The 20,770-nt window shown below is 36.6% G+C and overlaps 2 protein-coding genes across 3 annotated transcripts in view; one reads left to right on the forward strand and one right to left on the reverse strand.

The window, feature by feature from the left end:
* LOC126886020 (nucleolar pre-ribosomal-associated protein 1) overlaps positions 1-20,329 on the forward strand; it is a 44,380-nt gene extending 24,051 nt beyond the window's left edge. The window contains exons 5-9 of the mRNA XM_050652860.1: positions 6,772-9,596; positions 12,715-13,046; positions 13,104-13,262; positions 16,474-17,309; positions 20,298-20,329. Coding sequence (XP_050508817.1) covers positions 6,772-9,596; positions 12,715-13,046; positions 13,104-13,262; positions 16,474-17,309; positions 20,298-20,321 — 4,176 coding nt within the window. The 3' untranslated portion in view covers positions 20,322-20,329. The remainder of the gene's footprint in view (positions 1-6,771; positions 9,597-12,714; positions 13,047-13,103; positions 13,263-16,473; positions 17,310-20,297) is intronic.
* The window catches only part of LOC126886036 ((11Z)-hexadec-11-enoyl-CoA conjugase-like), a 522,212-nt gene that overhangs the window by 77,722 nt on the left and 423,720 nt on the right, over positions 1-20,770 (reverse strand). The window lies entirely within an intron of this gene.

Here is a 20,770-nt window from a genome sequence, read left to right on the forward strand (position 1 = left end):
CAACTTGGAGAACATCAACTGCAGATTGTTTGAAATCTTCACTGCCAGGAATGTTTCCCAAAGACTGATAACTATCTTGTCTGATATATTGCCATGCTGCTTTGAATCTTTTGAATATAGGTATATCAGGTGAACTGGAGGGACCAAAACAGAAAGTAAATACTTTACTGAGTACAATCTCTAAAACATGGTGTCTGCATGCTAGCCATAACAATTCTCCTTCAACTAGGTGTTCAGTCAGAACACAAGCTCCATTTTTCAACCCTGTGTTTACAGATGTTGTGTCAAAACACATACCCACTACCTTTTTACCCAAACCCCATTCAGTAAGCTTTTTATAAACAGCATTAGCTGAATTTTCACCAGTACCACCAACTAATTTTGGTACACCAAGTAATTTATCTGTATTGTCAGCAGGACAATATACTATGACAGGCAAACGGTCTACCTTGTCACTTCCCAAAATATCAGGAAGAATTTTTCCATCCCAGTGTACAATGACGGGATTATCAAAAGAGGTAGATTCTTTAATAGTTTGAAATATAGTTTTTCGTGCTTCCTTCCTTTCCCGTTGAATAGTGCTTCTTGAGAGCGGCAATTCACTGGGATCATGACCGAGAGCTGCTGCGATAGGAGCCATTAATCTTAAAGCTTCCCTATCAGAAACTTTGTTGCGATCCAATGCACTAACAACATGTGTGGAAAACAAACTTCTCTTTGCGATTGGTGGAGATGACAAGTCTGTGTGTGAATCTCTTTTGTTTCTTTGGGATGCCGAAGATGATGATGATGGTTTATACAGCTCTTCTTCTGATGAGCTGTGTTTTACTGGAGTACACTCATCTGATGAATCATCCTCTGAACTTTGGCAGGAAGCAGTCGGAGTCACCAGAGGCGAAGCGGTTCCCTCTTGAGCTTTTTGAAGTCTTTTTTGTTCTTTTAACTTTCTTTCAAGGATTCTCTCCTGTTTTTTTATATTCCTTGTCTTCTGATGTTATGATCATTTTTCTGTCAGTTCTTTGATCTATTAGAAACTGTCTGTCCTCATCTACTTTACACATAACCAGGGCTTCACTGTGAGCAATATCAAAAAGCTGATCGAGCTGCTCTACAAACAGATTTTGTTTTTTGTTCTGGGCATCGGAGTTTCTTCCTTTATTTTTCTTTAGCATAAGCCATTCATTGTGTATTTTCTCAACTTTTTCAATACAATGTTTTTTTAATCTGGTAGGAATCGCAGCCTTTTGCCATACTGACATCACTTCTTCCAAGGTTAAGTGGCTAGCATTCCTTATGGATTTTTTCTCGTTTAGGAAAAAATGAAATCTGAGAAGAACTTGCCTTACAGAAGGTAGTTGGTTCAACTGAGATATGGGTTCTAATTCTCTTATTCCAATTAAAAAAATATTGTCTGCTTTACGCGTTGAAGTGGAGGGCGAAGCCATGACTACGCACATGCACAAATCACAGTTCTTACTTTTGTTCACTTTTTGCACTTGACTCGTATTTTCTACTAGTAACAAAATAGTCTTTTAAGACAAATATTATCAGTTTTTTTACATATATATATATCAATTACTTGTCTTTAAATGCACAATTTTCACAATTTCAGCATCTGAAACAAAAAAATAATGTAAGATATTAATTTTTGAAAATTCGACGAAATTGCGAAATTTTCAAAACTTTGAAGACTTTGAGCACTGCTTTCCACTCCACCTATGACATTGAAACTTTAGGGATTTACTTCTATTAGGCAAAGTAAAAAAATGAGAGGGTGCCTAGGGATGTTCTACAATTTTGAAATTTTTGGGCCACCCTAATGAAGGCATATTCAGAAACTTGGTCTCATTAGAGGTTTTATTTCTCCGGAAATAAAACTTTGAATTGTTTTGAGCAGATGTCGCTACGGCATCCATATCGAGTTATTTTGTTGTGATTCGGTACTAGGATGCTTGATTTATTTCAGTTCGTTCAGAGATAGTCATATATACACCCTTTGAAGATCTTTAATGAGACAAATTGAAAAGTCTCAGATGCGGAATTCACCACTATAATAAAATTAAAATGGTAAATAGTTATTTAAATCTGAAACTGTTCGTGTTGAAAGTTCTTAAATAGATGGTCGAGCTGTTTTTCGATTCAGAGGACCGCACGCTAGCGCTGTTAAGGAAGCCTGAAATGGTGGAAACAGCTGTCCAGCGATTATGCAACCCTCTGAATCGAAAACAAGCAAAACCGTCTTTTACTTTTCTATCTTTACTCATATTTGAGTACTAGAAAGTTTCTTTCTGTCCTTTTCCTAGTCTTATAAATTGTAAAAGTCGCAGATTCATGATGTACCAGAAAGAACTTTCAACACGAAAAGTTTCAGATTTAAATAACTATTTACCATTTTAATTTTATTATAGTGGTGAATTCTGCATCTGAGACTTTTCAATTTGTTTAAGAGATGTCGCTGGATCGCGTCCCAATGGGAATTTCAATGATCCAGTCCAACATTGTTTGATTTGCTTGTCTAGATAATTGCTAAGAAGAAATGCGTTCAATGTGCGTCCCCGTTTAGGATTTTGTCCTCTTCAGGGTTTGTCGTGAATGTATTGTGTGGCAGTAAAAGCAAACAGTCCGAAAAACACACTGGGGCAAGTGTCGTATCCTGGTGTTTTTCCTTGGTTATGCCGGACGGTGGTGTCCAGAAGGCTAAAAGTCAACAGAGAAGAAAGTTTTGATGGATTGTTGTTGGTTCCATAGACATTTACGTGTACTGTCCGTGCTTTGCTCTCGACCAGTCTCCCTAGAAACCATTGTACAACGACAGGCGAACCTGCGTCCCTCGTGGGCGGTCAGGAGGTGGCTTTTGAGCGTAGCGTGGACAGTGAGCGTTCGAGTGGAGAAAATAGTTGCGGCTATTTTCTTGGGACGAACAGGTATAATTGTGCAATGAAGTTGGAAAACCGCAAAAAACCAACTTCTCCCTGTTCGGGGTAGGGAAGAGGATATGTTATAGGTGGGTACGGAAGGCTAACGGAGTAGCCTCAAGGATGTTTTCGTACTCTGCCGGGAGTTCGTCAATGCATGTTTGCATTAGAGCAGACGGTAAATTAATCTTTTTGTGTTTGGGCGTTCGGCAGAGTACGTGGCCGGAAGATGAACAGGAACATTTGAGAGATTCTTGTGTGTCGGAGGGGGGGGCCGTTGATTACTTTGATTGTGAAGTTCCTGTTCAGAGAGTTTATTCTCTCGGTGATTTTGGGGATGTTTGAGATGTTATGGATTTCGTTTGAGGGGTATCGCCAGTGCTCATAGTTGCATCTACGCAAGATTCTACGTTCTGCCCCCAACAACCTCTCTTGTTTTGATCTAGCACAAAGAGAGTAGATGCATGATTTGTACTCCATGACGGGTCGAATAAAGGTCTTGTAAGTGTGAATGAGAGTCTTCTTGTGTGTCTTGCCAATTTTTCCCGAGAGAGGGTTGAGAAGTTTGGCCCTGTTCCTTACCCTATCTAAAGTTGCCTTTAGATCTGCGTCCCAGTTGAGAGTCCTGGTGAACAGTACTCCCAAATAGTTCGCAGTCGGGCTAAAAACAAGCCTTTCTCCCAACAGTCTCAGTGGATATTGGTCGTCTTCATTAATTATGATTCTATATGACACAGAAGGGGCGCGAAACACAATTGTTGTTGTTTTGTTCGCGTTCAGCGTGACTCTCCACTTACAACACCATTCGCCGACCCCGTCCAACAGAGCCTGGGCTCTTCTGAAGAGGAGTCTTGGGTTGTATCGAGAGGTTGTTGTGAGCAGAGTCGTGTCGTCTGCATAGAGAAACAGCCGAGTACCTGGGATATTTTTCATATTTCAATGATCTTTGAAATTCCCCTTAAATAGATGGTCGAGCTGTTTTTCGATTCAGAGGACTGCAGGCTAGCGCTGTTGAGGAAGGCTGAAATGGTGGAAACAGCTGTCCAGTAATTGTGCATCCCTCTGAATCAAAAACAAGCAAAACCATCTTTTACTTATGTTTAATGAGAGTGAAACTAGTAAGGATGTTTATCACGTTCTCTGAACAAACTGAAATATAGAAGTATATCCTTCCAGTGGAATATTATGGTTTCAAAATTTCGGTTTTATTAAGTTTTAAAATATCTGTTTGAAGATTTCTTTGTGTCATTGTCTGATGCCTAATTTCCATGCATGCTATTCGTTTACTCCATTGTCCCTCTCTAAGGTCTCTTGGGCTCATTGCATTAGTTATTCCTTCCCTTTAGAGTTTTTGAGTTCTTACTGGTATTTTGGTGGAACTCATTCTGTAATCTTTTTCGGGAGTCTTGTATTTTCCATTCTTTGGATATATCCGCACCATTAACTATGATGACTTGGTCCTCAGCAACTGCAAGGTATATAAATACATCTCTCCAAGGTCTACACCCATAAATCAACATTTGTGTTTCCGTTGTTGCAATGGCTTCAACATATACAGTATGCGTCAAAATAAACAGTACTGAAATGAATATGGAAATGTTTTTAATTATTTATATATCTAGTATACATGATATAAACTTACGTGCATAGAAATCGGCCCACCAAAAAATATGGTCATTTTTGAAGTCTCGTATTTCCTAAACCTGTTGGTCGATTTAAGTGATTTTTTTAATATGTTATAGTCTTATTCTTCAACAATATCGCTGTTATAATATAATTGCTAAACAGGTAAGTGTTATTTTATACCGGGTGTAACAATGATAGTGTGTTTTTTCCTCAAAGTTCGGAACACCCTGTGGAATATTCTAGCGTATTTAAAATATTGAAATTAAAACTCAACTGTAGCCTTAGGCTTTCTTAACATTTTGCTTTTTGATTCATTCGCTTATGTTGGATAATAAAAAAGTTAGGTATTTTAACAACTGGCAACGTTCTTCGTCAATACAGGGTGTTTCTAAATAAGTGCAACAAACTTTCAGGGGAAATTCTGCATGAAAAATAATGACCGTTTCATTTATAAACATATGTATAAATGTTTCGTTTTCGAGATACGGGATGTTGAATTTTTTTTACAAACAGTCAATTTATTTACTGCTCTAAAACCACAGGAGATATACAAATGAAATTGGGTAGGTTTTAAGAGGTAATTATTGCGCATTTTTTGGCATACAGTTAAGAATTTTATATTCACCATTGGCGTGCATACGGGTCATATTACCCGGTCATATTACCCGTATGCACGCCAATGGTGAATATAAAATTCTTAACTGTATGCCAAAAAATGCGCAATAATTACCTCTTAAAACCTACCCAATTTCATTTGTATATCTCATGTGGTTTTAGAGCAATAAATAAATCGTCAAATTGTACGAACAAATTCAACATCCCGTATTTCTGAAACGAAGCATTTGCGAACATGTGATTATAAACCTAACGGTGATTAGTTTTTCATGCAGAATTAGCCCTTAAAGTTTGTCGCACTTATTTAAAAACACCCTGTATTGATGAAGAACGTTGCTAGTTGTTAAACTACCTAACTTTTTCATTATCCAACATAAGCGAATGAATCAAAAAGCAGAACGTTAAGAAAGCCTAAGCCTACAGCAGAGTTTTAATTTCAATATTTTATATACGCTAGAATATTCCACAGGGTGTTTCGAACTTTGAGGAAAAAACACACTATCATTGTTACACCCGGTATAAAATAACACTTACCTGTTTAACAATAATATTATTACAGCGATATTATTGAAGAATAAGGCTATAACATATTAAAAAAATCACTTAAATCGTCCTACAGGTTTAGGAAATACGAGACTTCAAAAATGACCAAATTTTTAGGTGGGCCGATTTCTATGCACGTAAGTTTATTATAGCCTTGCAAACATTATTTACGACGACGCACGTTCCAGTGTTAAAGATGCCCTCTGGTCAGTGGCGGATCTACAGGGAGGGAAAATGAGGGAATTTAGCCCCCCCCCCACCCTTACAAGGTCCAAAATTAAAGAAAAAAAATTGTTCAAACATAAAAATGTATTAGCTGACATGAAACCCAAACCACAGAAAGATAACCTCAACCCAATAAACACGCTAGTTAGGAAAATTAAGGAAACTTAATGCCTATAAGTTATTATTTATGTCTTTTATGTAATCTGAGTTTACCTTTTTTATGTCTTTTAGTTGGCAAGTTCTCCCCTAAGGCAAATTTTCCCTCCCAAGGCAAATTTCTAGATACGCCACTGCCTCTGGCACGAAAAAATCTTTAATTCTAGTCCGCAATTCCGAAATGGCAGACGGTGGATCTGTCTGACTCCTTCAGCATTCCTCACATGTACGCATCTGGTGGCGTTAGTTCTGGTGAGTGGCAACTCCCAAAATGATCGCGCAGTATTCGAAGAGACTCCCTGGCAGTGTGACAGGTTGTCCCTTCTTGCTGAAACCATTGTTGAATTTAACCTTTTCCGTATGATCGAAAATAGTACTTTGCCATAAAAATTGTTTCTGCAAAACTGAGAACCATTCTGAACCCTTTACATACGTTATAAAGACGTTCGGAAACCACTCAGTACGTTTCGGCACCTGACACATACAAATTTGAGGCATACGAATTTCAGTACTGTTTGTTTTGCCCAATACCGTGTATTAAACAAGGTTGGAGAAATACTGCATCTTTGACGTAGACCTTTATTGGCAAAAAATCCCTGTGATGGCCTATTGCCTATTTCCATTTTGAATTTGCGATGTTATTCCTTCATAGTTTAATTGTAATTTATAATAATATTTTTTTTATTTCTAGCTTTTCCAGGTGGTACAATGTCTTGTCCTACCTCTACCAATATTAAAGACATTACTTCCTGAAAACAACACTTTCGAAAGTGCTGCTGTAAAACAATATGTTCTCTCTTTACTTCTCGAAATGCTCAGAGCTTTGCAGGAATACTCGACAGCTTCAAAAAGGTACCTAACTTTGGAGAAACACAATAACTTTCAGCTGTTTTTAAATAAACATTTAGCAAAAAATTTCCCCAATGCTGTAACTGTACTAAAAGACTGGGAAATTTTGAACGACGACTCACCTTTCAGCACTATTCAATTGCTGGAGATCATCTTCGACATCTTCAGTCACTACAAATCGTTATCTTCTGAACTGTTGGAATCTCTCGGTAGCAGTGATACTGAACTGTCAGATCTTCTTGCAAAGAGCGACCAGTTGAGTGAAGCTGAGGAATCGTTAGAGAAGCTACAAGTGAAAATTATTAGCGTTTTTGTTGATTTAAATCAATCCACATTCACTGTGAGTTCAAAGATGTTTCGTTGTACAGTACCGTTGTTGTTGAGGATATATTACAATAGCTCCGATGCTGCTACCCAAAGTGTCTTGTTTAAGCTGCTCAGAAACACGTCAATATTTGAAGGATGCTTTGATGAAATAAATATATGGATTAACGGAGTACTAAATCTAAAACATTTTGACAAAAGCGTGGCTGAGAATGTCGTCGACATTCTGGAAATAACCAATGAAAATTTAAACAAGTTTGTCGAGGAGCTATCAAAAATGCAATCAGAAAATAGTAGAGAAAAACATTACGAAGATATATTCCAAAATCTAATGCTCAAAGAAGAAGTTTCTTCAGACATTCATACAAATTCCATAAAACACCGATACTTAAGTCCCACAGTGCTTGGGTTGTTGACCTTTTTGGACAAAAATGAACCATCTAAAGCATTTAAGACATATGTCGCTTTTGTAATGACGAATTTGCTGCATCAGCAAACACAAATTGGTCCAATAGTTAGTTTTATTAATAAATGCGATGCCTTGTCGTCTTCTTTTAAAGAATATGCTACAAACTGGTTAGACTGTAAGGAAATCACATGTTTAAATAAGGCTAAAGGACGAATAGAAGTTATTAAAGAGTTTAGTGAACAGTTTTTAACCGGAGACATAGAAACATTCATTCAACATATTGATTCGAACATGTACAGCGACCTAAAGCTAAATGTGTTGGACGCTGGTATTTTTTATACATCAAATCTTCTAAATAATGAAATCTTGACATTAGAGTTTGCTGAAAGGTTCGAGAAATTCTGTAAAAGTATTATTAAGCAGAATCTATCAGATCCACAGGTGCTTAAGAGGATTTTGAGCCATCCTACTTTGGCAAATTCTGTTAACTTCTTAAATATGGAAGGAGAACAGTCCGGCAGTTATATCACTAAGGTTTTGGTCAACATTATTACGTATTTGATAGACGAAAAGTGTGAAGTAGAAGAGTACTTGAAATTTTATAGAGAACAATTGTCGAACTCCATTTTGAAGGTTCTTAAGAAACCTGGAAAGTACGAAAATATGTCTTTGGAGTTAAAAAATCTTCTTCCTAGGTTTGGTTTGGGATGCAACGATTGTTTTGTCATATTAAGAACAATATCCAAAGGTTTTGCTACATATACGCAACATAGTTTGGTGGTAGGCATTTTGTGCTATACTTTGAACAGATTTGCAGAACTGTGCACTCTAGAATCCATCGGTGAGACTACAGAAATCATCCTAAATCTAACAGTGTATTTCACAAATCTAGCTAATAGTCAACAAAATGTTGCACCTCTGTCTTCGGTATTTTTAGAAGTTTTCAAAAAATTCCATCATTTGTTAAATAATGTTGATAATGGATTGTTTAAAGCACTGCTACAATTGGAGGACGTACACAAAGATAATACCAAATTATTGAGTTTCCTGCTAGAAAAACAGTCTTCAAACATAGAACATGTCAAAGAACAACTCCAATCAGTGTGTGACAAAAAAGCGTTGCTTCTTCCTTTACTAGCAGTTCTTTCTAAACAAGCAGCAAACAAGAAATTCTTCAAAAAAGTCTACGATCTCATTCTGCCGTCTTTAAACAAAACCTTACAAAAGCCTCAAAAGGTTGGCCAGCACTTCCATGAGCATTACCAGGGCCTGGTCGCTTTGATAAAAGTAGCTATGCCTGTTGAGAACTGCCAACAGTTGTGGGAAAAAGTCCAGAAATTTGACTCTACTGAAATATTCCACGTGCATCTATTGGACGCTATAGTAACAAAAGTTTTAGAAGACTCGGTGGCTGATAAGTTAGTAAATAATATCATAGTGACTTTTGTACACTTACAGATATATTTGTTCAAGAAAAATGTCAAGTCTGAGGTAGAAATTGATAAAGCAGTAGAGGTTACGAAAGTTTTTGTACAGGTACTGAAAAAAGTTAAAGAAAAATGTACAGATGTCGATTTTAAAAGCACTGCAAACAACGAAACAGTTAAATTATACTTTAAGTTTTGTTTAAAATATGGTGTCTCCAAACAGCCGGTATTTTTGCAAGCTCTGCAGCTTTTGATACAGCTTTTAAGTAAACATTTGGAAGTGGAGGACGGCAGGCTTATCTTAGACATGTTAACGTCACATTCGGAGTTTTTGGAAACTGTGTTAGGAGAGTATTGTGATACTAAAACGGAAATATTGTCTTTATACTTGGAATTGTGTAGGAAGTGGCCGGAATTTATGGAAAGACACTATGTACCTCTCTTGTTGGCTAGTTATAGAGGTTTAGTCAATAAATGTGACAGGATTGTGCTCTTGCTTCTTAAGATGTAAGTATTTTTAAAATATTTTATAAAGTCTTGAAGCAAATCAATGTGCTACTTTATTACACTTCTTCTTTCTAGCATGATCGATTAGTAGGCTACTGCCTGTTTATTGCCATCAAGTCTTCCCAGGACGATGAGGTCCATCATTCTGGCCATCGTTGTGGTGGTCATTCTTTTTATATGTTTGTTCCAATATTTTCGTCTCTGTCTGACCTACCTTCCTATGTCCTGTATTCCACAGTTTTGTCTGATGTCTTCACTTCTTATTCTGTCACGTAGAGTTTTGCCTTGTATACTTCTAGTCTTCTCATTTTAGTGGGGAAGGACCTTTTACATCCGACCTACACAAACTGTCCCATTTTAATTTTCGAATTGAATGGGTGGATGGGTAAGCGTGCATAGATGAAAGTATGAGCGAGTGGAGTTGAATGAGAGAAAGTATGACAGGGCGGACGAGAAAGAGTGCATTGATGAAAGTATGAACGACTGGAGTTGCTCGTAACTGCCAACTGACATCTTCTGGTTGTTTCCATCCGGGTTTGGGGCATCCTGGTCGCCCTACCTGCGCACGGGTTGCGCCAGACGGTCGCTTGACTGACCGGCCTGGTGCGGGGCGTGGGCGGGGGGTCGACTCGGGGCCAACTAATCCGTGGAATGCACGTTAGGAGTGCCGGAGGGGAGCTATGAGTAAGGTCGACGGGTCAGATATGCTCGCTAAGAGCGGTCCCAGAGCCGTCGGCTGGAGAAAAGACAGGGTGGGTTGAGTTGGTAGGCGGCCCGTGATACAGATAGGACGGACCGAATCCGACACACCTGGGACACCTTCCCAGACGGTCTTGCGAAAATTCCCACCTCCTAAAAAAAAGTCTTCTCATTTCAACTGTTCTCATCATTTGTAACGTTCTATTTGTGTCTGGTCTTGTTTCTGCCGCATATGTTATAATAGGTCTTATTGATGTTATATATATTTTGACTTTGCTTTCAGAATTTAGATATTTGTTCTTCCATACGATTTCATTCAGGCATCCCGAGATTCTAGCTGCTTTCATTGTTTGTTCTCTGACTCTTTTGAGAGATTTTGATAGCCTTGTTATTTCCGCTCCAAGATATTTGTTCCATAGTCATTCACCTGTTCCATAGTTTTGGAGTCAATTTCTAATTTTCATCTTATGGGTCCTTTGGAAATTACTAGACATTTAGTGTTCTCGGTGTTGATGAGCATATTTAGTTCTTTAGCTTTAGTATTAAACGCATGCAGTAGCCTTTAGAGATTATCTTCAGAATCGGCGATAAGGACAGCATCGTCAGCGTAGCTAACGACTCTAAAGAATGTGTTAGCCTGTAGCACTATGTATACCCCAAACACTGTAGGCGACATTTATATAGCATTAAAGGATTCGAAAGAAGAAGAGCTCGACACGTTGGGTGCCATTTTTATGTAGCACGCCTATGGATAACAAAGACAAAAAAAAATAATATGTAACATGCCAAAATTTAACAAAATATAAAAATATACTTGGTGCTACTTAACTTTTTGATGTACCTCGGTAGCTTTAAGTCTTCAGAGATCTAGGGGTGTGGATTGTGGATTCTTAATAGATGTTAAATAAAATTGAAACTCAATTGCTCGGGGGACGCCATAATTAAAAAAAGAAAATATAATATATGCTTACTTTAAAAAAAATATAAAACTAAGAATGCCGGTTACTTGAAATATCTGTACTTACCGTAGGCTACTTTCATTCGTGATTACTTTATAAGAAGGATAGAGATTGGTAAAGAAAATCAAATAATTAAACACAATTCTTATTTTATTGAAACAAATAAAAATTTAGCAAAGTTGTTAAAAAAAGAGTCTAATCATTTTACTAAATGCCGAGAAAACGTAAGAGTTCAACAATTAAAAATAGCGCAAGTACCTTGTTGTGTTCTTTATCCGTGGGTGATCCATAGTCCATCCATGCGGCAGTTAAAGTGTTAAACATTGTCCTGATGTCACGGCACATAACGACACTCATTTTGACAGATAAAGTACAGCTATTAATTATATTAGAGATGAAATTCCGTTGTTCGTTTATTGTATGCAACACTTGGATACTATTATTATTATCTAAACTTACAAAAAAAACGGAAAACTTTTCGACTAAAGAAAACCAATGGATCAGTTTAATCCATCACTAGAAACACAAAATACGATCGAGAATTTACACTCTACGACCACAGCAGCCACTTAAGCCTACTTCGGGTCTGGAACAAAAACTGAACTGAACTAAATACAAACAACTATCTCCATTGAACTATTATCAACAATTTTTTCCATCAGCAAGGCAAAGAACCTGCTGACGGGAAGGCACCAGCTCCTTACTCTAGACTACGAGAACTGCTCTCTTCTAGACTACTCCGAACTGATCTCGAATACACTTCGAACTCCACCACAACCCAAAACTCATTCCATCTCCCCATTTTTCCATCCTACTCAACCACGTCCGGTTTTACCAATCAAAAAATTAGTCAATTTCCACTCTTCATTTCAAAACGAATAGAAAAGATTTAAGCAAATTTCAACCACGCCCTCAAAGGCAATAACTCTTTCTCTCGCAAATAGGACCAAACCAAACGAAATTCTGATAGCCATATCTCAGCTCAATATTCTCCCAGGCTCTTTCGCAACGTTCGCAATATTGTACGTGTAAACTTGTTGCATTACATAAACACACTCGGAGCCCTTATCTCTGCAAAGGAATTCACAACATAAACAAATCAGCTTCAATAACATTCCAGTTTCACAATCGCCAAAAATACATTAGTAAAAGATTTACGAGTCTCGATTCTTTTGGCGGTACGAAACATATCGAGGTCCCTCGGATAAAAGAGATATCAATATCCATGAAAACACCAAATCAATCCAACATTGTGAGAAACGAATTACGTAATACACTGAAACACAAACATGATTAACGGTCTGAGTATACAGGGTGGAGCAAAAATAATAATGACTTTCTGACCGTTACAAGCCATTACACTTCAATGCGTTAATTCGAGAATCTAAAACTTAATTATATTCTTGAACGTAGTTAGATGCGCTATTGATATCTTGTTATATATTTTTTATACTTTGTAGGTACGCATCCAAGCCAGACCAGACCCATTTCTACGACTTCAAACCTTTTCTCTGGGATAAAGCTGCAGCCACTCACTATTCAGTCAGACAACAGATTGAAAACGCCCTGTGGAGGCAACCCAAAACCAGCGACGTCCTCGATATCTTACAGGAACACTTGGTTCACTCTACCATTACGAATTATCCTCTAAAATGCCCTCTACGGTCTGAAGATAGTGGCATGTTAGACGTTGATGATACCAAAAGTTACGATTTGACGTTTTTGTTACCGTTGTTTAGTCAACTGTTGGCTCCTGAACAACATATACAGACTTATAAGTTTACTAGATCAGGTAAGAAAATAATGAAGCAAATAATTGTACAGCGTATCAGATTATGTATTGTTTTAGGTGCTTTAAGTTTGACCATAATTGGCTTGAGTAGCGCTGACACAGAAATAAGGAAAGCGGCATGTCACGTTTTAGCAAGACTTCATTACCACGTTGATGCCAGGCAATCTGGGAAAGACAACTTGCTGTGGCTGAGGTACATCGAAGCAGTCTGCAAAGGTATCACTTTTTTAACTTTTTTTCTTTTATTTTTAAACTCTTGTAAGACGATCTGTGGTTAATGGACTAAGTCAAAAAGCACATTTTTAAGACACTGTAGAGTAGAGGGGTCGTACATGTCTCGTTTAATTCAGTATTGTCTGGTTGATCGTGCCTAGATCTACTCCACATGGGACAGGCATACTCTCCTTGTGAGAGACACAAGGCCTCTGGTTGAGAAAGGGCGTAGTTAAGAATAGATCGAAGGACCACCAGCCATGGACTGGAAAGAAAAGCGGTTTACAAGCAACAATTTTTATTGTATGACAAATGACGAAAAAAGCTAGGATGGTAATGTACGTAAACACGGACGTTGAACTGTCACTTCACTTCACTGTATAAGTACTACAACGATAAGGTTTGCTGCGTACAGGAATGTTCTAGGCTACGAGTAATACAGGCAGCAACATTGCTTCTGCGTTATTTTTAGTGGCATGAAGATTGCGATATTAAGCGACTGTTCTACCTGAGGACTGGTAGCGAACTGACTGTTGAGGCTAGAAAACGCGGTAAATTTTTAGGCACCGGTTAGGTCACTCCTGAGATCTAGGATTGGTTTGTGTAACGAACATTATTTGTATAAGGTGAAGCGTTATTTGAACAGCCTCGGTTATTGAGTTTAAGACCTGCAGATTTGTTCAGCTTTGATGGGTGTTGAAATGGAGTGCACACATTTGGGTTTTAACAGGGATTGGTTTTAGTGAGTTTTGTTTCTAATAGGTTGACATCATGTTTAAAGCCTCTTTCATTGTCGACTCTATCTGTGCGAAGGTTTTCCCTTTTATAGCCATACCAATATCGTCAGCATAAAGAAGCTCTGAGCTTGAGGATGCATTGGCTGATCATTCGTGTAGATGTTAAAAAGGGACGACGCCAGGGGTCGTATTTTGGAATTCAATCGAATTTGTTCGCATACGAGTTAACTCGAACGAAAAATTTCGTATACGAATCTAAGTCTGTATTTTTGAACGTCCTTCGAAATGTTATACGTATACGAGAAGAATTTACACCGGCAACACTGCAAATTTGAACAACATTGGGCTTAACCTTCATCTTAAGAGTCACAGTGTTGTCATACTTTTTTTGTTTATTTCTTGTATAATTTCGATCAATGGTATAATCACATTATTAAAAAAATAGCTAAAATATTAGCTGGAATCGAATCTTAAGCTTGCATAATATTAGTAATACCGGTTTGCGAAGTCCACTATTCTGTTTATTATTATTTTTGTATCCAGTATTGACACTGATATTGTACTAGTATTTTGGTGTTTCAAGACGATTTTTTAAATTCACGTTTATGAAAAAATTGAGAATTTACACTGATATTTTACTATTTATCTTTCAAAACTTTACTTTTTTGGGTGTTTCAAAACTATTTTTTAAATAACTTTATATAATTGGTTAATATGAAAAAATTGAGGATATGGCAACGGTGTCATATGTCAAGCTTAGAGCTTAGATCCAATGCTAATGTTTATTTTTTAACCAGGAGGAATAAACTAAAAAGACAGATTCACACCCAAGAAAGTCACTAGAATAATAGCCAAATACATCTTCGTTTTTGGTTGATCTAGTCGGCCCTCAACGGTATTTATCCATAAATATTATATTAAATTAATACGTCGCTAAAGAGTTCCAAAACCAACTGCTTTTAATATAAAAGCAGACTAACAATGTAAAAATTAAAGGAATAAAATAGAAAATACAAAAATGGCCGGTATAACTTAATTAACCTATGAAATGTCACTAGTGTCAAAATTTGATAAATGTCATTAGTGTCAAAATTTTATAACAGTGGAGTAAACTTACCTGAGCTTGGACCAAAATTACAAACAAGCAATACAGCGCGGTAAATTTGAATCACTCCTGTTGGTTAAAAAACAAACCATAGAATACGTAAATAAAGTTAGGTTATAATATTCAATGCATTATCGTACAGTATGCCTTTTCTGTCTATAAAAAAATATTTTAAACCAGCCATTGAAAAGAAAGTTCAATGTAAAAATATTGTATACAACAACGATTAAAACTATCAATGACAACTGAAATGACAACAACAAAACAATTCGTATACGAGCATCGAAATTTGAATGGTTTATACCCATTCGAGTCATCGTATACGGAAAAATTCGTATACGAAGTATTCGAAAATACAAGAAACTGGATTTCGAGCGAAATTCTTCTAATTTCGTATGCGAAATATGCTCGAATGAATTCGAAAATAGGACCCCTGTACCCTTCCTTGGGGTAGAAGCGTCTATATAGCAATGATCTAATGATCTCTACTAGATGTAGTCAAGCAAAGTATAGATTTTCCTCCTCCATGTACAAATTCCTCCTCTTTGTACTCTATTAGGTCCAGCACTTGGCATATGCAAGATGTGTCTTGTCTGAAACCTTCGCTAAGGTATCATCTGCATAATATCTAATATTGTTCGCGGATACTCAATTCACAATAATACCTTCTGTTGTCTCCTTTAAGGCTTCCTTAAATATTTCCTTGGAATACAAGTTAAAGAGTGAAGTTGATAGTATACAGGCTTGTCTCACTCTTCTTTTCATATTTATTTCATCCGACAGTTCTTATTCCATTTTTATTCTTGCCACTTGATGCAAGTATAGATTTGTAAATATTCGTAAATCTATATCGACCAATCCAGCTGTTTTCAATATTTCTAGCATTTTTTTATGTTAGACCTTGTTAAAAGCCGTTTTAAAATCGATTTCTTAGATGTAGACATTTTGATTTATATCTCTGCATGTCGGTATTAGTACTTGGATACTGAATGAGGCTTCTCTCGTCTCTCTTACCCAAGCCCCTCCTAAATTCGAATTTAGTATTGCTAATTATCTCCTCTAATATCTTGTATATTCTGCTATGTATTACTCATAGGAAAATCTTCAAAATGTGTCTGTTGATGGCTATTTATGATTAATAGTTATATTTATTTTAAATTTCGATTTTTTTGAGTTACCATTCGAAAGGAAGGAGATTTATAGCAAGACCTACTTTTATTTTGTTGTCTCTTTCGATGGTTCGTTGTATCATCATGTAACTATATTAGTTTTGCATGTATTATAATTATTTGTAGTACCCTATAATTTATGCCGTAACTTTTAGTACATCAAAAATAAACTTTCCTCGTATTTACCAATTTAATTTTTTCAGGAGTAGCACTGTTACCTGATCTAAAGCTCAACAACTTCGCCGCCATCTATTTAGCAAGAATGGCACTAATTTTAACGCAGCCCAATCACGTGATGTACTTGCCTCTATCCCAACATCTGACAGCGAAATCTTCTCTAGACTTCAGCACCATTCCTGAGTTGTACACCTTCCTTCACAGCTCTGATGTCAATTATAAAGAGCACAGAAGCTTTACTTTGGAATTGATCCGGGATGGACTGAGAACTGAGAAAGACTTTGCCGATTTTATGAGGTCCATGGCTTTTAAACTCATTTCTGAGTTGTACTCCAGTGTAGTAGCTGATTATGATACACGAGTGTTGATTTTGGATGCCATAAAATCAATATGTGGAATTTCTTTAGGGGTTAAGGTTGTTTGTGAGAATTACTCGTTTCTAACTCAGTTTTCCAATGACCTGAATAAAATACTGACAAGCACTAAGGAAAAAATAAATAATTTATTATTTAGAAAGAACCTAGATATTGTTTTAAGAATACTGAGAGTTGCTAAAGACCGTCACGCCCATTTCATGATCTATAACGCCTTGGAAAACTTCTTTTCAAGCACAAATAACGCTGTTTACTGGATTGAAGGTAGCGAAGAAGTTTTCTTTGAAATTGTTGATATCTTATTCAGCAAATATCCTAGTATGTTTACCAAAAGGTTTTATAATGCGTTGGAGAAGGTTGTGGATGATCCTGTATGTAATTATGTTAGAATATACAACTGTGATTTCTTCGACATTGAGGAATTGAATGTTGAAGACAAACATTATTTTATAAGAAAGTTTTTTGTAAGTTTTAGAAAATCTAAAGAGGTTTATGAAAATATAATTAACTAATTTTTTTAAGTGCGTATTTTTTTCATTCCTATAGATTAGACGCGGCAATTCTCACTGTACACAAAAAGGTGATATGCTTTTTTTCATGAGCATTTTTCAGTGCGTCACAAATGATAGAAAAAAAGGTAAGTCCGTGATAATATACATTTATAACCTTTATTCTAACATGACATTTTAGTTAAATCTGACAGTTGTCACATTTTATTTGCAATTTGGCATAAAAACAAATCAATTTTGTTTATTGCATTTTTAAAATGGTATTTTCTTTGATTTGTATGGTCTTATAAAATGTACAGATTATATTCGTAGATATATTATATAATTCGTAAATATTTTTTTTCGATTATAGCGCCATCTGTCGACAACTAGAATAACTGTTATAAATGTCTGTAATCACAGACGTGCCTTTTTTCTGTCACATACAATTTAATGCGTTAGAAAGAAATCGAAAAACTGTGACGCACTGAAAGATGCCTATGAGAAAAACAATAGGTAAGTGTTCAAGCTGCAGGGGAATATCATCAAGGTTGCTACTAAAATCTACCAAATAGTACTAGAGAAAAATCTGAGAGCAAATATCGAGGCCACACTGGATGACAGCCAATGCGGCTTTAGTCCTAGGCGAGGTATAACTGACTTCATATTCATGGTAAAATCTTGAGTATATTCATGGAGTAAATCTGTATGTGAACCAAATGAGAATTAAACGTGTCTCACAATACAACTATTTCGGCACTATAATTAATTAGTCGTGGGACAATACTCAAGAGATTAAATGTCGCATCGGAAAGGCAAAAAGTGCATTCTTGACTATGAGCTCTGTGTTCAAGAGCCATGACATCACTCTAAAAACAAAAATAAGGCTCCTTAAATGTTACGTGTACTCAGTGCTTTTATACGGAGTAGAAACGTGGACCTTGAAGGCGGAAACTTTATCGAAACTTCAAGCTTTTGAGCTATGGTTGTACAGAAGGATCCTGAAGATACCATGGACAGACAAAGTCACCAATGAAGAAGTACTACGGAGGATGAACACAACCGCAGATTTAGTCAACATCGTGAAGGGCCATAAGCTGCAGTACTTAGGGCATATAATGAGAAATCAAGGCAGATACGAGCTACTCCAGTGCATTTTACAAGGTAAAATTGAAAGAAAAAGGGCCCCAGGACGAAGAAGAATATCCTGGCTTGCTAACCTGGGAACATGGTATAGAAAGACCTCAACACAACTATTCCGTATAGCAACTAACAAAGTCATCATAGCCAGAATGATCGCCAACGTTCGGAACGGACAGGCACCCTAAGAAGAAGAATATTCATGGTGAAACAGCTATCAGAAAAAGCCCTAGAGCATAACAGTAAGTTGATTCTCTGTTTTGTGAATTTGGAAAAAGCCTTTGATCGTGCTCCACATAACAAGATCTGGTAAATATTAAACCGAAGCTAATCCAACTAATAAAGAGTAGAATATATAAATGTACCTACACGTAATAATATAAGGACGAATAACCGCTCATCTCTAGAATTCTTGACAAGGGCAGGCGCAAGACAAGGTGGTGTCGTAAGTCCTTTATTATTCATGACTCTAATGGACGAAATTGCAAAAGAATGTAGGGGTAAGGTATACAGAACTAGAGTTGGGTGTGGGTGTATAAACTTCAACAAGTATACGTGTCAGAGTTGCTATATATGCCGATGGCCTGGTAATTGTGGCAAAATCAGAAAAATACCTTGCAAGTCAAGTGAATATTTGGAATATACCTTTTAAGAAATTCGAGATGTAAATAAATATTGAAAAAACAGAAGCTGTAGTAATATCGAAAACTTAAGAAACTATAAATGTAAAGCTAAATAATGAGAACATTACAAAAGTAGAGGACTACCAGTATCTAGGATTAACAATGAATGGACAAGGAAATATACAACCAGAAATAAATAGCAGGGTAATGAGTGCAACAAAATTATACTATTTATTAAATAAGAGTTTTATTATGAAGAAGCAAGCTTGAAAACAAAAATGAAAATATTTAGATCTGTACACCAGCCAGTGCTAATCTACGGTAGTGAAACTTGCACAGTCAACGAAAAAATTCGTCGTAAAAATCAGGCATGCGATATTTGCGAGCGGTAAGTAGGGTGACCAGACGTGTGATAGGTGCGGTATCGGAATGACCTTAGAAAGACTTGAAACAGTTATTGTGGTTCGGCAATATGGCGAGAACGAGTGAAGGTAGAGCTGTATGGAAAGCTGCATCAGATAAAAAACGACGAAGAGGCGGGCCAGCAAGAACATGGAATGCAGATATTGCGAAGACTTTCGCACATAGGCGTAACCAGGATGATCCTAAGGGGGGGGGGCGGTTACAACTACCTAAAAGGGGGGGTTACAACTACTGGAAGGTCTCTGAGGGCTATGGTGTTAAGCGTATAGAGCTCAAAGTATATCCCAATGGGGGGGGGTTACAACCCCCAAAACCACCCCTGGTTACGCCTATGCTTTCGCAAAAAGAAATATGGGGTGGAGAAAGGCAGAGAGGCTAGCTACTGACCGAAAGGCATGGAGACGTCTGATTTCTTCACTTAAGGGCTCAAGTAATTAAGTATTATTTAGAAAGAACCTAGATATTGTTTTAAGAATCCTGAGGGTTGCTAAAGATCGTCATGCCCGTTTCATGATCTACAATCCCTTGGACAACTTCTTTTGGAGCAGAAATAACGCTGTTTACTGGATTGAAAGCAGCGAAGATGTTTTCTTTGAAATTGTTGATGTCTTATTCAGCAGATATCCTAGCATGTTTACCAAAAAGTTTTATAATGCGTTGGAAAAGGTTGTGGATGATCTTTTATGTAATTATGTTAGAATATGTATACAGCTGAGATTTCTTTGACATTGAGGAATTGAATGTTGAAGACAAACATTATTTTATAAGAAAGTTTTTTGTAAGTTTTAGAAAATGTAAAGAGGTTTATGAAAATATAGTTAACTAATTTTTTTATGTCCGTATTTTTTTTCATTCTTCTCTCTTCAAAATTCCTCTCCACATAACCATTTGTAGATTTTATGTGAAACCTTCTAACCGTTTATATTTGTCTCCAGGAGCAAAATAGAGGAAGGGGAAATGTAAAAATTGCCAGAAAATAATAAATCAGAGATACCGAGTGAATAATTAATATAAAAGTGGATAAATACATGTCAAAAATTGAAAAAAATTTTTAAATTTTTTAATCGACTCTCTTACATCCTTTCTTCTTATCGTATTTCATTGTGTACAAGTATGTTTCCTATATTCTTCATCAGTCCCCTACTATATTCTTGTTAATTAAAGCAGTTTTCTTATATTAATTGAAATCTTCTGGATTTCATTAATGTAACATTTAATTTTCTACATTCGATTCAAAATTATTGTTTAGAAACATTGTCAGTGTAATTGGAATTT

Source organism: Diabrotica virgifera, chromosome 1 (assembly GCF_917563875.1).
Source record: "Diabrotica virgifera virgifera chromosome 1, PGI_DIABVI_V3a".
In the NCBI taxonomy this organism is placed as follows: Eukaryota; Metazoa; Arthropoda; class Insecta; order Coleoptera; family Chrysomelidae; genus Diabrotica; species Diabrotica virgifera.